Source organism: Protomyctophum parallelum, assembly GCF_964188405.1.
Source record: "Protomyctophum parallelum genome assembly, chromosome: 10".
NCBI lineage: Eukaryota > Metazoa > Chordata > Actinopteri > Myctophiformes > Myctophidae > Protomyctophum > Protomyctophum parallelum.
Genome location: NC_139704.1, coordinates 6577495 through 6592628, shown reverse-complemented (window position 1 = coordinate 6592628; position 15134 = coordinate 6577495). Strand labels below are relative to the sequence as shown.

Genomic DNA, 15134 nt, shown 5'->3' with positions numbered 1-15134 from the left:
AACTGGTCGGAATAACGTTATCTTTCCACACGCTACGTCCGGCCGGGGAAACTTCCCCATTAGGTGAAAAGCAGCAGCTTGGACTACTCATGCATAGAAGGAAGCATGAGGTCAGTCCGCTGCCCCCCCAGGTTGGCAGAGGAGGTGTAACGCCAAGGGCCTTTCTCGCAGCCTAGTAAGGTCATATGTCGACCCCGCCCGCTCACCTCTGCCCCACCCCCTGCTGGGGCTGCGGCCATCTTGGATCCTAAAACACAGAGAGAGGTGGGGCCGAGAAAGGGACACTGGGTGAAAAATATGGGTTGCAAAATTGTGGTATAAAAATTATAGAAAAAAAGAAGAAGATAGTAGAGTGTAGAGTAGGGGTTTTCAACAGGGGGTCCTCAGAGATACTGCAGGGGGTCCACCAAATGTTGGTGTGATAGGAACTTAATTTATATTTTTAACTATCTGAACCCTAGCTTCCCTATTCTGGGGGGGGAACATTTGCAGAAAATAGCCAATCCACAATATGTGAGCTTGTAGATCTGCTATATTCGGCAAATACGTTTGGTGTGTAGAGGGATTAAGTGTTTTAATGTCTGAAATCACACATGTAACATGAATCCAAGTAGTGGGGGTCCCCGTTTCATCTCTGTCAGCTAAGGGGTCCTTGGCCTGAAAAACGTTGAAGACACCTGGCGTACAGATGGGAAACGGAGGGAGGTATGGGGGTAGTGCAGGTACCTATGAAACTGGCCTATTCCCTCTTGCCATCAGCACCCCTGCCATGCAGGGCCCATGATTTATATTGCTGAGACTTCTGTCTCAATAGTATCGTACCTCATTTCCCCATTGGAGAGACTTACAGCCTCTGGTCCTCGCCTTCTGAGCATCTGTGGGGCGGCTGCAACAGCATGCACCCCAAGACCCACACGGAAGCATGGTGAAGGGACGGCTCAAAACCGGACACCATGCAGCGTCACACTCATTTGACCTCGCTCGGACTAGAGAGCTGCTGCTCTGAATGAGAAATCAGATTGGCTGAGCAAAGTACATGTTGACGATAAAAGTGAGGGCAGAAAAGTGAGGGTACACATTTTGGCCAGAATGAGATGATATGTATGATAAGAGCCCCCTCACTTCACACTGGTGTGATTCTTTTATATGATATTTGGAATTTATAAATATCACTTCCGCTTAACCACTTAAATCCATATACTTTCAATCATCTCTTCATCAAAACTCACACCCGTGTGACGTGAGGGGCGCTCTTATCATCATGCATCATATCATACTCATACTGGTCAATCGGAATGCCTGTTGCCTGTGATTGGTTAGCTGATTTGCTCATCTACATGACGTAAATTTTACCGTCAATGTCAATGGCGTTTAATTTACACCATATTTAGCAGAATTTTGACCTAATTTATCCGTTCATTGTCAATGGAGACGAGACGAGTGGGGACAAGATATAGCGGACATTTGACATGAATTCCCCTTTCATTGTCAATGGCAAATCTTGACACGTGTGGGGACAAAAGCTGTATACTGTAGGAGGGGTTAGCGCCCCTCCTATACATGCGTATCATGCCGTGAGCTTGCAGATTTGATCTTTTTGGCAAATATTCCCCTCAGAATAGGGATGCTGGGGTTCAAACGTTATTTTCTATCTGTACTAAACAGATATTCTCTCAAGTGTTCCTCGTAACATTGTATCTTTAATAAAGTAACGTAATATGACATAAATGGGTATTATAAAGTAACAAATGTATGCAGTGGATGAAAAGGTTATTTACAGGGGTGCCCTGAGAAATGTTTGAGAAGCACTGCCTGTACTGCATGATCATCTCCACATACAGTATGATCAAAACAATCAGTGGAAGAGAATGTTCTTGTACTTGGTGTTGGGAATCCTTTCTCGGCTCTTCATTCTCCTCACTGCCTCTCGCATGTGCTTGGGCTGAAGAGGAGGGGTCTCGCCCCACTTCTCGCAAACATCCAGCGCTTCCTCCACAATCTCCCCGGCAAAGACTTTGGAAATACCCGACATGGCAATTCCAACGTTCTGGGACACCGACGACCCCGTTATGGACTGGATCAGCCTCTTGATGGCCGCCTTGGGGAAGGCGGAGCGTCTGTACATTTCATAGCGGTTCAGTTGCTCTTCGGAGAAGGACGACACCAACACCTGCATCTTCTGTATTTCATCCTCGTCCACCTTCTGGCGCCGCTCCTTCTTCTTCTCCGGCTCGACTTTGGGTCTTTTGGCCGCAGGCAGGCCCGAGGTCCCCTCCTCCTGGTCTTGTGCAGCCACTGAAGCAGTCGTCCTGTCCCGTTTGGACTGAGCCACAGAGGAAGCCTCTTCAGATTCATCGCCGACGCTGGCAGCCACGTCGGGCTCGTCTTCAGTGGTCGCTTGCTCAAGCCGCTCCTCGCTGGTTGGAGACGACGTCATCTCGGGCATGATCCGTGCAGGGTCTGCCAACTCTGTCATAACAGTGCCTTGCTTTGTGAGTCAATGGCAATCATGGTCGCTTTCAGTTTACGTGCAGAAAGTGAATTTCCAAGACATCCTTTTGAACTATTGAGCAAGACTGATGTCATTGTCAGCATGATGTCAGAGGTATCAGCCCAAATATGGAGACATTTGTCATAGACGTTATAGATGCCTGATTTCTTTTTACTCCCTGTGGGAACCGGTAGAAAGATGCCATCACAATGCAACCGCATTAGTCCTATGCAGAAAAGGCTTATTGTAGTAGTTTCAAAATAATGGGCAAGTTAAAAAGTATTCTTAGCGAAGATACTACAACGCATCACATCATGCAATAATCTGTGGTTGTCACACATTTCTATAGCATTATTCATACATTACTAAGCATTAGAAAACACAGTTCTAAAGGTTGAACTCCCGATAAACTAATCTTTAATGTGCTTAATGATTGTATTGTCACGTTCAATATCACTGCTTCTATCCAATTTCTGAATGCTTTACTATAAGGCATATTGTTATATTATAAGGGTAGTCCTTAGGCTACCTCTGTCACACCAGACATCACAGAGGTATACACTGAGGCTAAAGAGTGACAAGAGTGCCTCATTACCACGGTCATTACACACACAAAATAAAGGACCGTTTTAAGAATTCAATCATTTTTGAGCAGTGCTAACCGGTCCAACATGTGCCTTTGTGTGTATGTTAATGCCATATGATCCACCTCCCCCCAATTCCCATTCAAGTCAATGGCTGCGGTTACATGAGGGCTTTTTCATTCAGAATGAAAACTTCAGAATTAATTAATTCAGAAGTAATGTTTTTTCCTGCATGGGAAAGGTCATTCCGAATGAGTGTTTACATGGACAATACTTTTAAATCCCATTATTTCATTCCACATCAGGTTTGGGGCTGGGAAGGCTTCTGATTGGATAGGGGGCGGGGCAGATATGTTTACGTCCAGTGGTGGAAAGTACATTTACTTTAGTACTAAAGTACAATTTTGAGGTATTTCTACTTTACTTTCCAATTGTTTTACTTTTACTACACTACATTTCAGTAAAACAAAATAATAATAATAGAAAAACACTTTTATGCCGTATTACTTTATATTTGATGATTCTAATATAATTTCTTAATATAATTAATCGCAAAACAAGAGCATAATATAGCCATACCAATTACATGGAAACAAGCATGCACAGAAAGACCAGAATGAACTTCAATCCGAATGAGTGTTTACATGAGTCCACAATTGTTTCAATAGGATTTAAAAATGGAATAAACCGGTCAGTTACATCAGATCTAAGTTTAAATCAGATTGACCATTTTCATTCTGATTTAAGTTTTTGTAGGTGTTTACATGAGAACTTTTAATAGGATTTAACTTTTATTCTGAATGAAAAGGGGATTTAACTGTCCATGTAAACGTAGCCACTGGCAAACTAAATGACTATGACTTCATGTAGTTGAGACTAGTGGGTGCAGCAGATCAACTCAAAGGTGCCACTCACTTCACACAAGTGTGATTTATTTTGTATTAAATTCACAAGATAGAATTAACACAAAGATTTGACAAAAGTGCAATGCTAAAAAAACACATGTCCAGAACCTGACCCCAAATAAATGAGTCGTTAGTGTGTCTCCATTACAGTACATAAGTGCCTGTTAGCAAACAAATAGCAGATCTACAAGCTTACAACACATCCCGACCCAATGCATTGTGAGTTCATAGATCGGCTATGTTCACATAGGGCTTAAGTGGTTTAATTTAACAAAACACTGTCATATACTAGCTTAAATGGGTAGTTCATCCAAAAAATGAAGCCTTGAATAGTTACATGGAGACCTTTTGTTTTTGTCGCATTTCTAATTTGAGTCCCCATTGACCCACCTGGTCATCAAAGTATTGGCTCAGGAATGGGACAAAAACAAAAGTTATGTACATGAATTCAAGGCAATATGACAAACGCTGAGGAAGGCCAAACAGGCCGAAACACGTACGTTTTCAGTCTCAGAGGTAAATAAAATAATGTAAAAGGACATATAATGAGTGCTGGCATTTTCTTCATCTCAACTTATATCTTCGAGCCTTGCACCTATAAGGATTTAGTTTGAACCTGGAGTGCTGCAGGTTGTCTGCTACGGCAGTACTTCTCTCTCGTGAATTCAAGGCTTCATGGGGTGTGTAATTGATTGATTGAAATAAGAATAGTTTTGGATGAACTACTTTAACCCATTCTGACCGGGCACCCATTTTGGTGTCAGCATCATGTTATGCTTTAGCTATTTAAAAATGTTAGATCTACAAGCTCATATCGCGCCACCGAGTGGCGCGATACGAGCTTGTAGGTCTGCTATTTTTTGAAAAATCGAAGAACGACTGACATTTTTTAGAATCTGATCTCAGGTCAGAATGGGTTAATCAGACCAATGTGTGTCCGGCGGAAACCTCGTATGAATCTGATCTCAGGTCAGAATGGGTTAAGACGTTCTTCTAGAAACAGCACATACATTTCCATACAGTAATCTAGTCGGTGTGTGCTTGTCTACGTACTGTATACTGCAAAGAGTGTCACTCCTGGTTACATCTCTCGCTCCGTCATCTTGAGACAATCCAGAGAACTGCATATCGCAGAAGGCTATGGGGTTCAGCCAATGTTTGTAGAGCATATCAGTGTGCTTTTGTGGTTCCAATCATTCTTTTCCCATTGTGATTTAAAAAAATAAAGAAAAAAGAATATATATGGATGGCTTGTCTTAAAATGTTTGGAAATCTCTATGGGTCAAATGAATGGGCTTTCGTGTGGATTCCAGATGCCTGTGTGAATTATGCTTTATCTGGGTCTAAAGTGAACTGAACCCACTGAGCTGTACATGGCCCGTTCCGAGGTAATCCCGCTTACTTCTGTCATCACAAAGTCCAGTGATTTCTCCTTACAAGGTGTTTTTGGCGATGGCGTTGAGATTGCGGACCTTGCTCACATCTGCCACCTTCAGGCCATACTCGGGTGCTGAGAAAGAGGCTCCCATCGTCACACAGGAGTTCCTGCGTCGCAGAGTGAAGCGTCATTACAAAACAGGCTCCATCAGAGAGGAACATATTCAAGGGATAATCACCAAGGGAGTTGATACTACTGCGCATGCGAGAAGACAATGCAACAACGCGTCGCATAAGCCCCAAATAGGCTGCGCCCATCACATTTCCCAACTCGGAAAAGGGGTGAAAAGAGAGTATGCGCTGGGTGAGCAACTGCGCTGGGTGGAGATTTCTGGTGCCCTCTCTATTATTTTTTAACTGTATGGTCCTGTTGTCTTACGAATCGACTGCCTCGTATACAGAACTGTCCCATTTGGGAACACAAACTTTCAGAAATAGTGAAAATGAGCAGATCTCCAAGCTGTGAGCTTGTAGATCGGATACTTTCTCTACTTTTGCTCGACACTCTTGCTTGACGAGAAGAAATAGGATACCGGTATACAAGGTTTCTGCCCGACCGCAAACAAAATGCTTCTGCCATACAGCGTTAAGAATGTATAGAATATAAAGTGGTCTGTCTGACTGCCTCTTCACCGCTTTTCATTTTGTATACTCTAAAGCAAATTTGGATTTAGTTTGTGTTAGTCATCTGAAATGTTTTAGTTTTAGTCGATTAAAATACCACAAGATTTTAGTCCGGTAACTCTAGTTGATTTATCGACCAAAATGTATTTTGTTGGCCCTTGGTGTCGTAGTAATGGCTCATTCTACACTTGGTTGCATGCTGAAAATAGCCGATCTACAAGCTCACAACGTGTCGAAGCGAAATGCGTTGTGCACCATTTTCAGACCCGAGCACATCCAAAGTTCCAAACATAAAATGACTTTTCTTACAGTTCTACTCGATCTCTTCTCCACTACCATTTGGTCTGGTTTTCATTTGTTGACAAAATTGTTGACAGAATTTGTGACTGCTTCTGATTGATTTATTTTTCCGTTTGTCCATGTCATATGAAAGCAGGGAATCATAGCTTCAAATTGACATATTGGTTGTTCAGTTTGACCCACCAGTTTTGGAGAAAACAGTGCATTGAAAGCAGGCTTGAAAGGTTCACTTCTTGTGGACTCTAACTTTACACCTAATGTAGCTACATGTTTTTAGTCTGCGTGTGCTATTAACTCATTTTGTAATAAAAAAGAAAGAAGAAATCTGCTTTTCTCCTCTCCCGAACAGTTAAGTTTTGCCGCCATGACTGTCTCTGTATCAAATTTAAGTCTTAAAGCTTAGTTTTTATTTAGTGTTGAAAGTGTTGAAGTGTTTTTCAGTGAAAAAAGGTAGTTGGCAGACCATTTTTTGTCATAGTTTTAGTCAACAAAAGTAACACCTGTTTGCATTGCAAACTGACCTGAACTTCATGGAGGAATCCTTGCTGGAGCGGGCGGAGCAGTGGAACTCCTGTGCCCCTGATCCCTCCAGGATCCTCTGAAGGTTTCTCTCCGTGATGCCTCCTCCTACATTGAAAAAACCCCCCCAGCATTAATCGCACTATTTTGAAATGTTAGCATGGAGATCAGCAGCTTTTTTTTCCTTCCAAAAATCAAATCAGAGATCAATTATATTATAGGGTTTATAAGTGTTTAATGGCTCACCTGGCATGATGACAATTCTGCTTTTTGCCTGTAAAAAGCATTGAAGAGATTATTAGCAAGTCTGAGAGTGTACACCACTGGTTCTCAAAGATTCTTGGCTCAAGCCACCCTGTAAATAAACTTTCCTCCACGGCACCCATAAATTACATTGTTACTTTACAGCACCTTTTGTCATAACGGTACGCAAATATGAAAATTGTTTCCATTATTAGGACAAACTGAAAATAACTTTTATACTTGGCATTTAAGCACTTAAACCCAAGCATTCCTATTAATAATATTAATAATAATAAATATATTATATATAATTATTATTACCGTAATAATAATAATAATTATTATTATTATAAGGCACCCACTTTGAGAAGCCCTGGTGTGCAGTACACTCTGTGCACTGTCCATGCACACAGTAAACAACGAAAACATTGGGACATTGTACATCTACCTGCACTCAGCACATCGCAATTTCGTTGTACTTAATTGAACAATGACAATAAACCTTTTCTGATTTCTACATCTACCTGTTCCACAAGCCGTCTAATAGCGGGGAGTCCTTCCAACGCTGAGCTGTCACAGCCACTTGTCAGCAGGCGCTCGAAACCCAGCGATATCAGGGTCTCCAATGCAATGGTGGGGTCGTGAGCCATGTCAAAAGCTGTAGCAGAATACGGTTAAGAATTAATGGAAATGTTTAACATGAAAAGATTTAAGACCGGGAAAGCACCAGTGTCATTTTAGATACGAGCTAAAAAGGCATTATTTCATACTTTGGCTATTAAAAAATAGCAGCTATACAAGCTCATAGGAGAGCTTGTAGATCAGCTATCTTTAAAGATATTCTTTTTGCGGCTTACGCCTTTTATTGGTTTTGTTAAGGGACAGACAGTGGGCTGACAGGAAACGGGAGAGAGATGGGGGAAGACATGCAGTAAAGGCCGTGTCGGGCTCGGGAGGCGAACCCGGTAACCCGGCGACGGTTACGCAACCGCCTGGGCCTAGAACAGCTATCTTTGCAAATCTTTGAATATATATTCCTTTAACCCATTCTGACCGGGCACCCATTTTGGTGTTGGCATCATGTCGTGCTTTAGCTATTGAAAAATAGCAGATCTACAAGCTCATATCGCGCCACCGAGTGGCGCGATACGAGGTCTGCTATTTTTGAATAATCGAAGAACGACTGACATTTTTAGAATCTGATCTCAGGTCAGAATGGGTTAATTCTGGTGGTCCTTGACATGAAAACGTTTGAGCACCACTGATATAACAACATACGTTTTTCTGAAAACTCTCTGGATTTAGACATTTGTCATTTGAATCGACCAGGTTAAAGTGCTACTCATAGTGCTCAGCCCCAGCACCTAATCAGATGTGCTAACTTTTGACCAAATTAACAGGGGTATGTAGTTTGTTTTCTGGTTCAGTTTACAAACTACAGCAGGGTGAAAATAAGGCTCCATAAGGCTTGTGATATAAGCGAGCTGCAGCTAATTAAATTAATAATGGGTGTGTTGCGTTTAGGTTTGTCACCGTAACCTGACTCTGCCAGATGGAAGACATGCTTGCTTCACAATCACATTTGTTTCACAGTGTACTTTGTGAACTTGTGAATCATTACCGCCCCCATCTGGTGGAGTCAGGTTAGTGTCAATGTGCATTAGCCTCGATACCCAGGCTTTCATTTCGTCTGCACGAAAGATGAAAGCCTGGAAAAAGCCGTGGGCTGAACCAGTCTAAAAGTGGGAGTCAACCCTTCCGGGTGGGCGTCGCTCTAAATGATGTGACGTAGCGCTGCACTAGGGGGGAGAGGAGGGGCCGGGGGTGACGGACAGATCGATGAGATCCAATCAGGGTGCGCGCATTTCTGAGGCGCGACCCGCCCCTCTAGACCAGAAATGTCTCTGCTTAGGTCAGGCTAATGTGCATTGATTGACATTATTGTATCCATTACATTAGCTGCATTTGTGTTACTTACCAGCCTATCATATTTTACCCTTTCAAAATAATTATGAAAGTAAATATGTGAACTTAAATCTGTGCATTTCATCTAAAAACAAAACAAGTTACTGTACCTCTGTGGAAGGTGACAGGCAGTGGGCGAGAAGCAGCTGTTGGACAGGTTGAAGATTAGAGAGACAATATACAGGATTTTGAATTGAGAGACTTCACTTCAATCATAACGGCCCAGTTTGATACAAAAGGTTTCTCTTGCGGAAAATACTTTATAATTTATGTGAAGTATCCCACACCTATGATGTGATTATTTTATAATGCTGTGATGCATATTAGTAACATGTGTTACAAAATTACTGTGTGATCTGGTCGGGAGTGGATGATATCGTAACGTCATGTTGTAGACTATAGTCATTGTTTTGTAGTTATATCAAGCCGGAACCATCAATCTGGAACTTCCTTTCCCTCAAACCGGAAAAATAACAATAAAAGCGTGCCTTGTTCTCTGCAGCTTTTATTGGGAAAAATCGGTTCCAGATTGAGTTCCGGCCTGATACAAAACTATGACTACAACCTAATGTAATGTAATGATATCATCCCTCCGGACCGGATAATAAACCCAAAAAGGAATGCTGCCCACTGTGCCCAGGCTAATACTACGTTGAATAATCGTTTGACAATCGTCTAGTTTCCGGGCTATTCCGGACTCCTTTATAGGTTAATATAAAGAACAATACAGGGGACAAAAAAAATCATATACAAAAAGGCACATCTAAAATAAATACTCTCTCCAATGTCTCCAGAAACAGGAAGAGTACCTAATGCTGCTCTTCTTAGGCATGGTTGGGCATACAACTCAGATTTCTGAGAACAGCACAATGTAACGCTAGTCGCATTGTGAGCTTTAATAGATCAGCTATTTCTTTGAGCGCATCATCAAGGTATGAATTGGGCAAATCACATTTCACACACGACTCCTACCCAGTAGCTCCATGCAGAGCTCGGCGTCGACGCGCCCGTCCTCCGTCAGGACTCCGAGCACCAGTCCGTCTGCCCCGTGGCTCTTCATCAGCTCCATGTCCTTCCTCATCACCTCCACCTCCCGGTCCGAGTACAGGAAGTCCCCGCCGCGAGGGCGGATCATCACGTAGACCGGTATCTTCACATACTGCTTCACTACCTCCAGCAGACCTGCAGCAGAGAGAGAGAAATAAATGAGTCTTGTCTAAGGTTAGGATCCGACATAAGAGTTGTTTCAATGGCAAAACCGGCATCGTAAAAAGCTGCCCATACTGCCTAACCCATTCTGACCTGAGATCAGATTCATACGAGGTTTCCGCCGGACACACACTGGTCTGATGAACCCATTCTGACCCGAGATCAGATTCTAAAAATGTCAGTCGGTCTTCGATTTTTCAAAAAATAGCAGACCTACAAGCTCGTATCGCGCCACTCGGTGGCGCGATATGAGCTTGTAGATCTGCTATTTTTAAATAGCTAAAGCACGACATGATGCTGACACCAAAATGGGTGCCCAGTCAGAATGGGCTAAAAAGCTGGTGTCAGTATCGGCAAGTATGCCAGTCTATGCCATTCCAATACCACGTCATTTATCATATGATGATGATATGTCTTTTGAATGCTTCAGTTGGTGTTGCCCTACTCTTTTATATTACACTCCTACTGTACTACATTATTATTTTACTAACTTCCTAGAAACTTTTGAATTTTAAGAACAGCCATAACTCTGAGAGTATACAAATGGAAACAACTGGACCTGTAGCCCCCCCCAGAAGACCCAGAGGGTAAATTGTACATTTAGAGAGATGTACTGTAACTCCAAACACCATTTGGGAAAAGTCACCAAGACAGTAGTTAGATACACAAATGTTACTCAATAAAATAAATCTATGACAGTCTTGATCCAAGTCTGTGTATAAACTCCAATATACTTTTGTTGTTGTGACCCATAATTTCTTCAATTCATCAATATTGACTTTAAAATTTTCATTCAACATAAAGGAATGTGACAAACAAAAGTCTATGAATTGAAGTTGTTTAAATGATTAAAAAAAGGCAAAAAAGAAAAGGCATTTTGGGGGGGAAATATTCCTTTATAAACCAATTCTAGCGATTCTCAATTCCATCCTCACCTTTCATTCCCATGAAACAAAGACTATATATGTTATGTTATGTTTAATAAAGGAAATTAAAGGTATATTCAGTGATTTCACTCAAAAAACCTTAGGTTTCGTTTTTGGCTGTGGGACCCAGCCTTTCGTCCAATCAGGATAGAACGAAAACGAAACTTAAGGTTTTTTGACCCCCAGGGGTTAACTGGGGACAGGGAGGAACTCCTTATATGGCCAGCACACTCTATAGTAGGGAGGATTATCACAACAAAACAAAAAAATAAGTGATATTTGAATTAAGTGAAATCACTGAATATACCTTTAATATCAGTCACCAGAAAAAAGGACGGATGTTTTCGATGAACGTATCATGGTTAAAATGGAGTTTGAAGTTACAATAGGTTTGTATAAGGGCAGCTAAAATGAATATTGAATACTTATATTGAAACCTAAAAACTGTCTGGGGTGTTCACATAAGTCTGAGTGGATCCACTCACCAACAGTAGGCGTAAGCCCTCCTTCTAGGAGGCTAGAACACAGCTCCAGCCGTCCAGCACCTGTGTTACAAAATATAACCATACAGTATGTCAACAGCACTGACCTTTGAACACTAATGTGTTCCGTTTATTACCATGTTAATAGGCTCTGTTTTTATTTAGTGGGTCATTACTGAATTGTTCGTTTGTTCTGTCAGATGCTGGATAATGAGTTGTTGATGTATTAGGTAAAATAAATATGGATTGTGTATGTCTGTCTGTCTGTCTGTCTGTCTGTCTGTCTGTCTGTCTGTCTTTTACCAACCTCCCCGCTCAGCATTAACTGCAGACTCCACAGAGTCAACGCACACCTCCATCAAGTATCCCTCTGCCATCCTGAGAGAGAGAGAGAGAGAGAGAGAGAGAGAGAGAGAGAGAGAGAGAGAGAGAGAGAGAGAGAGAGAGAGAGTTAATATTGAATTGTACATACATTGTTTTGCCTATTCAGCAGCCTATTCTCTTCCACTTTTTCTTTGGCAATGTAAATAAATATTGTTTTCTCGTGCCAATAAAGCTCATTTGAATTGAATAGAGAGAGAGTTTTGACATTAGGCAGGTAGGCCTATACATATTTACACAGTCTTACCTTCCTTGGGTCGGTTCTATTCCATTGCATGTGCCTTGCAGTTTGTTTTGGTGACCCGACGTTACTTGTGTCACCAGTGTCCAGTCAGTTAGGATAATCTATTTCTAAGGCTCTGGGATAAGGTAGCTAGTAGGAGAAGACCTCCGGTGGCCGAGCTCTTCAGAATAAAAGTACCCACTAAATGTGCCAAGCAGCCAAGTGTCCAATTTAATGGGATACTATAGCCATTTTAAATCGGTAAAAACATTTTAGGGCACATATAAGTACTCTACTCTACTCTAGTATACGCTATTTAAAAAGACATATCATAAATACATTTTTCAAATAAATGTATGCCTTTTAAAATAATAATAAAATAATAATTCTCAACCTCTTATTCTGAAGGCCTTATCCTAGCTAGCTCCCACACTCGTGTCGTGTGTGTGTGCGCATAGATATGTGTGTGCGTGTGTAAATGTTTTCCTTCCGCAACGCTCGTTTTTACCACCGCATTTGACGAAGCAAGGCCCGGCGGGCTGCGCTGTGTCATAAAATGTGCACACTTGAATGGAACCCCCGCGTCTTAACCAGTGTTGCCATGTCTGCTTATTATAAGCTAATTTGGGCTTGTTTTTCTATAAATTGCTAGCCTGGAAACCATCTGCCACAGGGGGGAAAGCAAATATATGCTACATCCTGACTGTCACTTTTTCCTTGCTTTAAAAACTAAATCAAAAAAACATTTACTGTCTTTAAAAAGGAACAGTTCACGCAAAATTGAAAATACTGTCATCTACTCGAACGACAAGACGACATACTGTTTGGGTGAACTGTTCCTTCAAAGGAGGGTTACAACAATTCACAGAATATAATAATACCTCTTTCTCTTTGAAGTTGTGGGAAGCGGCCCATGGTGCTGACAGCGTGGAAGCGGACCATGGTGCTGACAGCGTGGAAGCAGACCATGGTGCTGACAGCGTGGACACTCATCAACCTTTAAAACAGGTTATTAGAGTAATTTCTTAACAAGTACTTGTTATATGTGGAGCAATTATGTGACGACTCAGCAGAATTAACATTATAGGCAACAAACATCCCTGACTGCTACAGCCACACCTCCAGGCAAGCTTGATGACAGTCAATTAATGGAAACAAACTGTGCAGTGTGCTTGTCATGTCAGTTTAGTGACTATAGGGCACAGGGTTTTACACTTGAGTAAAAATCCAATTTTCTTTTCCTGCGGCAGCAGTGGTTCAGGGGTAGAGTAGCTGGAAAGGTTGCCAGTTCGAACTCAGGCTCCCCCAGAGTTAGTGTCAAAGTGTCCTTGAGCAAGACACTGAACCCCTAATTGCTCCTGATGTGCAGGTTGGTGCCTTGCATGGTATGCATGGTTGCATGGTAATGCACAATCAATGTAAAGGTGTGTGAATGTGAATGGTGAATGTAATGCAAATGTAATTACATCTATGTAAAGTGCCCTGGATAAAGGCGCTATATAAATCCACAGCCATATGTATGTATGTATGTATGTATGTATGTATGTATTTGGTTAAAATGGGTAGGGTTTAAAAAAAGGCAAGAGTTTGCTCTGGTGCACTGGCCTAAAAGTGGGTCCTTAAAAACTGCTAAAACTTCTGAAATGTATGTATGTAGGTATGTATGTGTGTATGTATTTTAAAAGGGGGGGCTTTTTGGTAAAATTCCTGCCCGCAATACCTTCATATATTTAGTCCAAAATAGGGTTACCAGTGAAGGGCCAACTGCCTATTCACTGGGGACTATGCAAGGCAGAGGCGTCCACCCCCCTGAGTCCAAGTTTAAGCTAGACCGCATACATGTATGTATGTATGCATGTACACACACACACACACACACACACACACACACACACACACACACACACACACACACACACACACACACACACACACTTGAATTGCTTTGAACAGACTATGTTTAATACTGTCCTTTGCCCTACAGCTCACAGCTAGTATGTGATTAGAGACATCTCTTAAAAGTATTTATTCTTGTATGTATATGAGGTCTTGTTGTTTTGTTTCTAATGAAATCTAAACCTTTCCACAATGGAGCCAAAACAACAGACACACATGGACCAGGGGCCTGTTTCAAGAAACTTGGATTAACTAATCCAGGATTTAGGCCAAAGCCAGGCTTTTTAAATCCTGATCTTTACAGCCTGGTTTATTCCGTTCCACTAAAGCCAAGCGAGGCTCAGAATTGGTGGATTTGGCGAGCCGGGATCAGCAAGCCTGGCTTAATAGACAGTCTGGCTTTTTGTCTCTAGACCCCTTATGTGGATCACAGATTTGCTGATCCTTCTTCTTCATGGGGTATTAAGGCAGTTTGCATCCTTAATAGTTGCATTACAGCCCTCTTCTGTATATCTCATTATCTTTACTAATCTATTCAAGACTTACTGATACAAGGACTTAAGCTTCTAAAATAAATATTGCTGCTGTAATTAAAGAGAGAACATACTCTCAATAGTGGATAGACTGAATGATTAACTACCCCACAGAATTCTTAATATTGTAAGCATAATGATATTGTCGCATTTTGATATATGGCCATAACTCCCTCCTCTGAGGGAGCTACCTTTGGAGAAGGGGGTTGTTGTCCAGACAGGTCCGGGTCATGGGTTCATGTAGCATGCCAAAGTTTGTGCTATTGCCATTGAGAATGCATTGGGCGTTTAAGTTAAATAACTCAGAAACTACAAAACATTTCAAAGTAAAAAGTGTCCAGCATGTGTCTCCACAGTAAGCTGAATTTTACAAAGTGTGAATGGAGTTTCTAGGTGAAAGTGATTTTTTTAAGTGC

At 41.7% G+C, this 15134-nt stretch overlaps 2 protein-coding genes across 3 annotated transcripts; both read right to left on the bottom strand.

Moving 5' to 3' along the window:
• Positions 1-1817: 1817 nt before the first annotated feature.
• Positions 1818-2446, bottom strand: LOC310865275 (transcription initiation factor TFIID subunit 11-like; the record flags this gene model as incomplete). Its single annotated transcript, XM_083774300.1, has 1 exon — positions 1818-2446. The coding sequence occupies one exon, from the start codon at positions 2444-2446 to the stop codon at positions 1856-1858; it is 591 nt and encodes a 196-aa protein (XP_083630426.1). The 3' UTR covers positions 1818-1855.
• Positions 2447-3592: 1146 nt separating this feature from the next.
• On the bottom strand, positions 3593-12432 carry cutc (cutC copper transporter homolog (E. coli)). Of its 2 annotated transcripts, none has more exons than XM_083775794.1 (9): positions 12314-12432; positions 11993-12063; positions 11689-11748; positions 10041-10250; positions 9179-9214; positions 7628-7761; positions 7107-7134; positions 6863-6968; positions 3593-5525 (listed from the first exon to the last, which is right to left on the bottom strand). In XM_083775794.1, exons 2-9 carry the CDS (start codon positions 12060-12062, stop codon positions 5414-5416), a joined length of 756 nt encoding a protein of 251 aa, XP_083631920.1. In that variant the 5' UTR covers position 12063; positions 12314-12432; the 3' UTR covers positions 3593-5413. The 2 variants fall into 2 exon arrangements, with proteins under 2 accessions (XP_083631920.1, XP_083631919.1); XM_083775793.1 differs by having other exon boundaries at positions 12306-12379.
• Positions 12433-15134: the final 2702 nt, after the last annotated feature.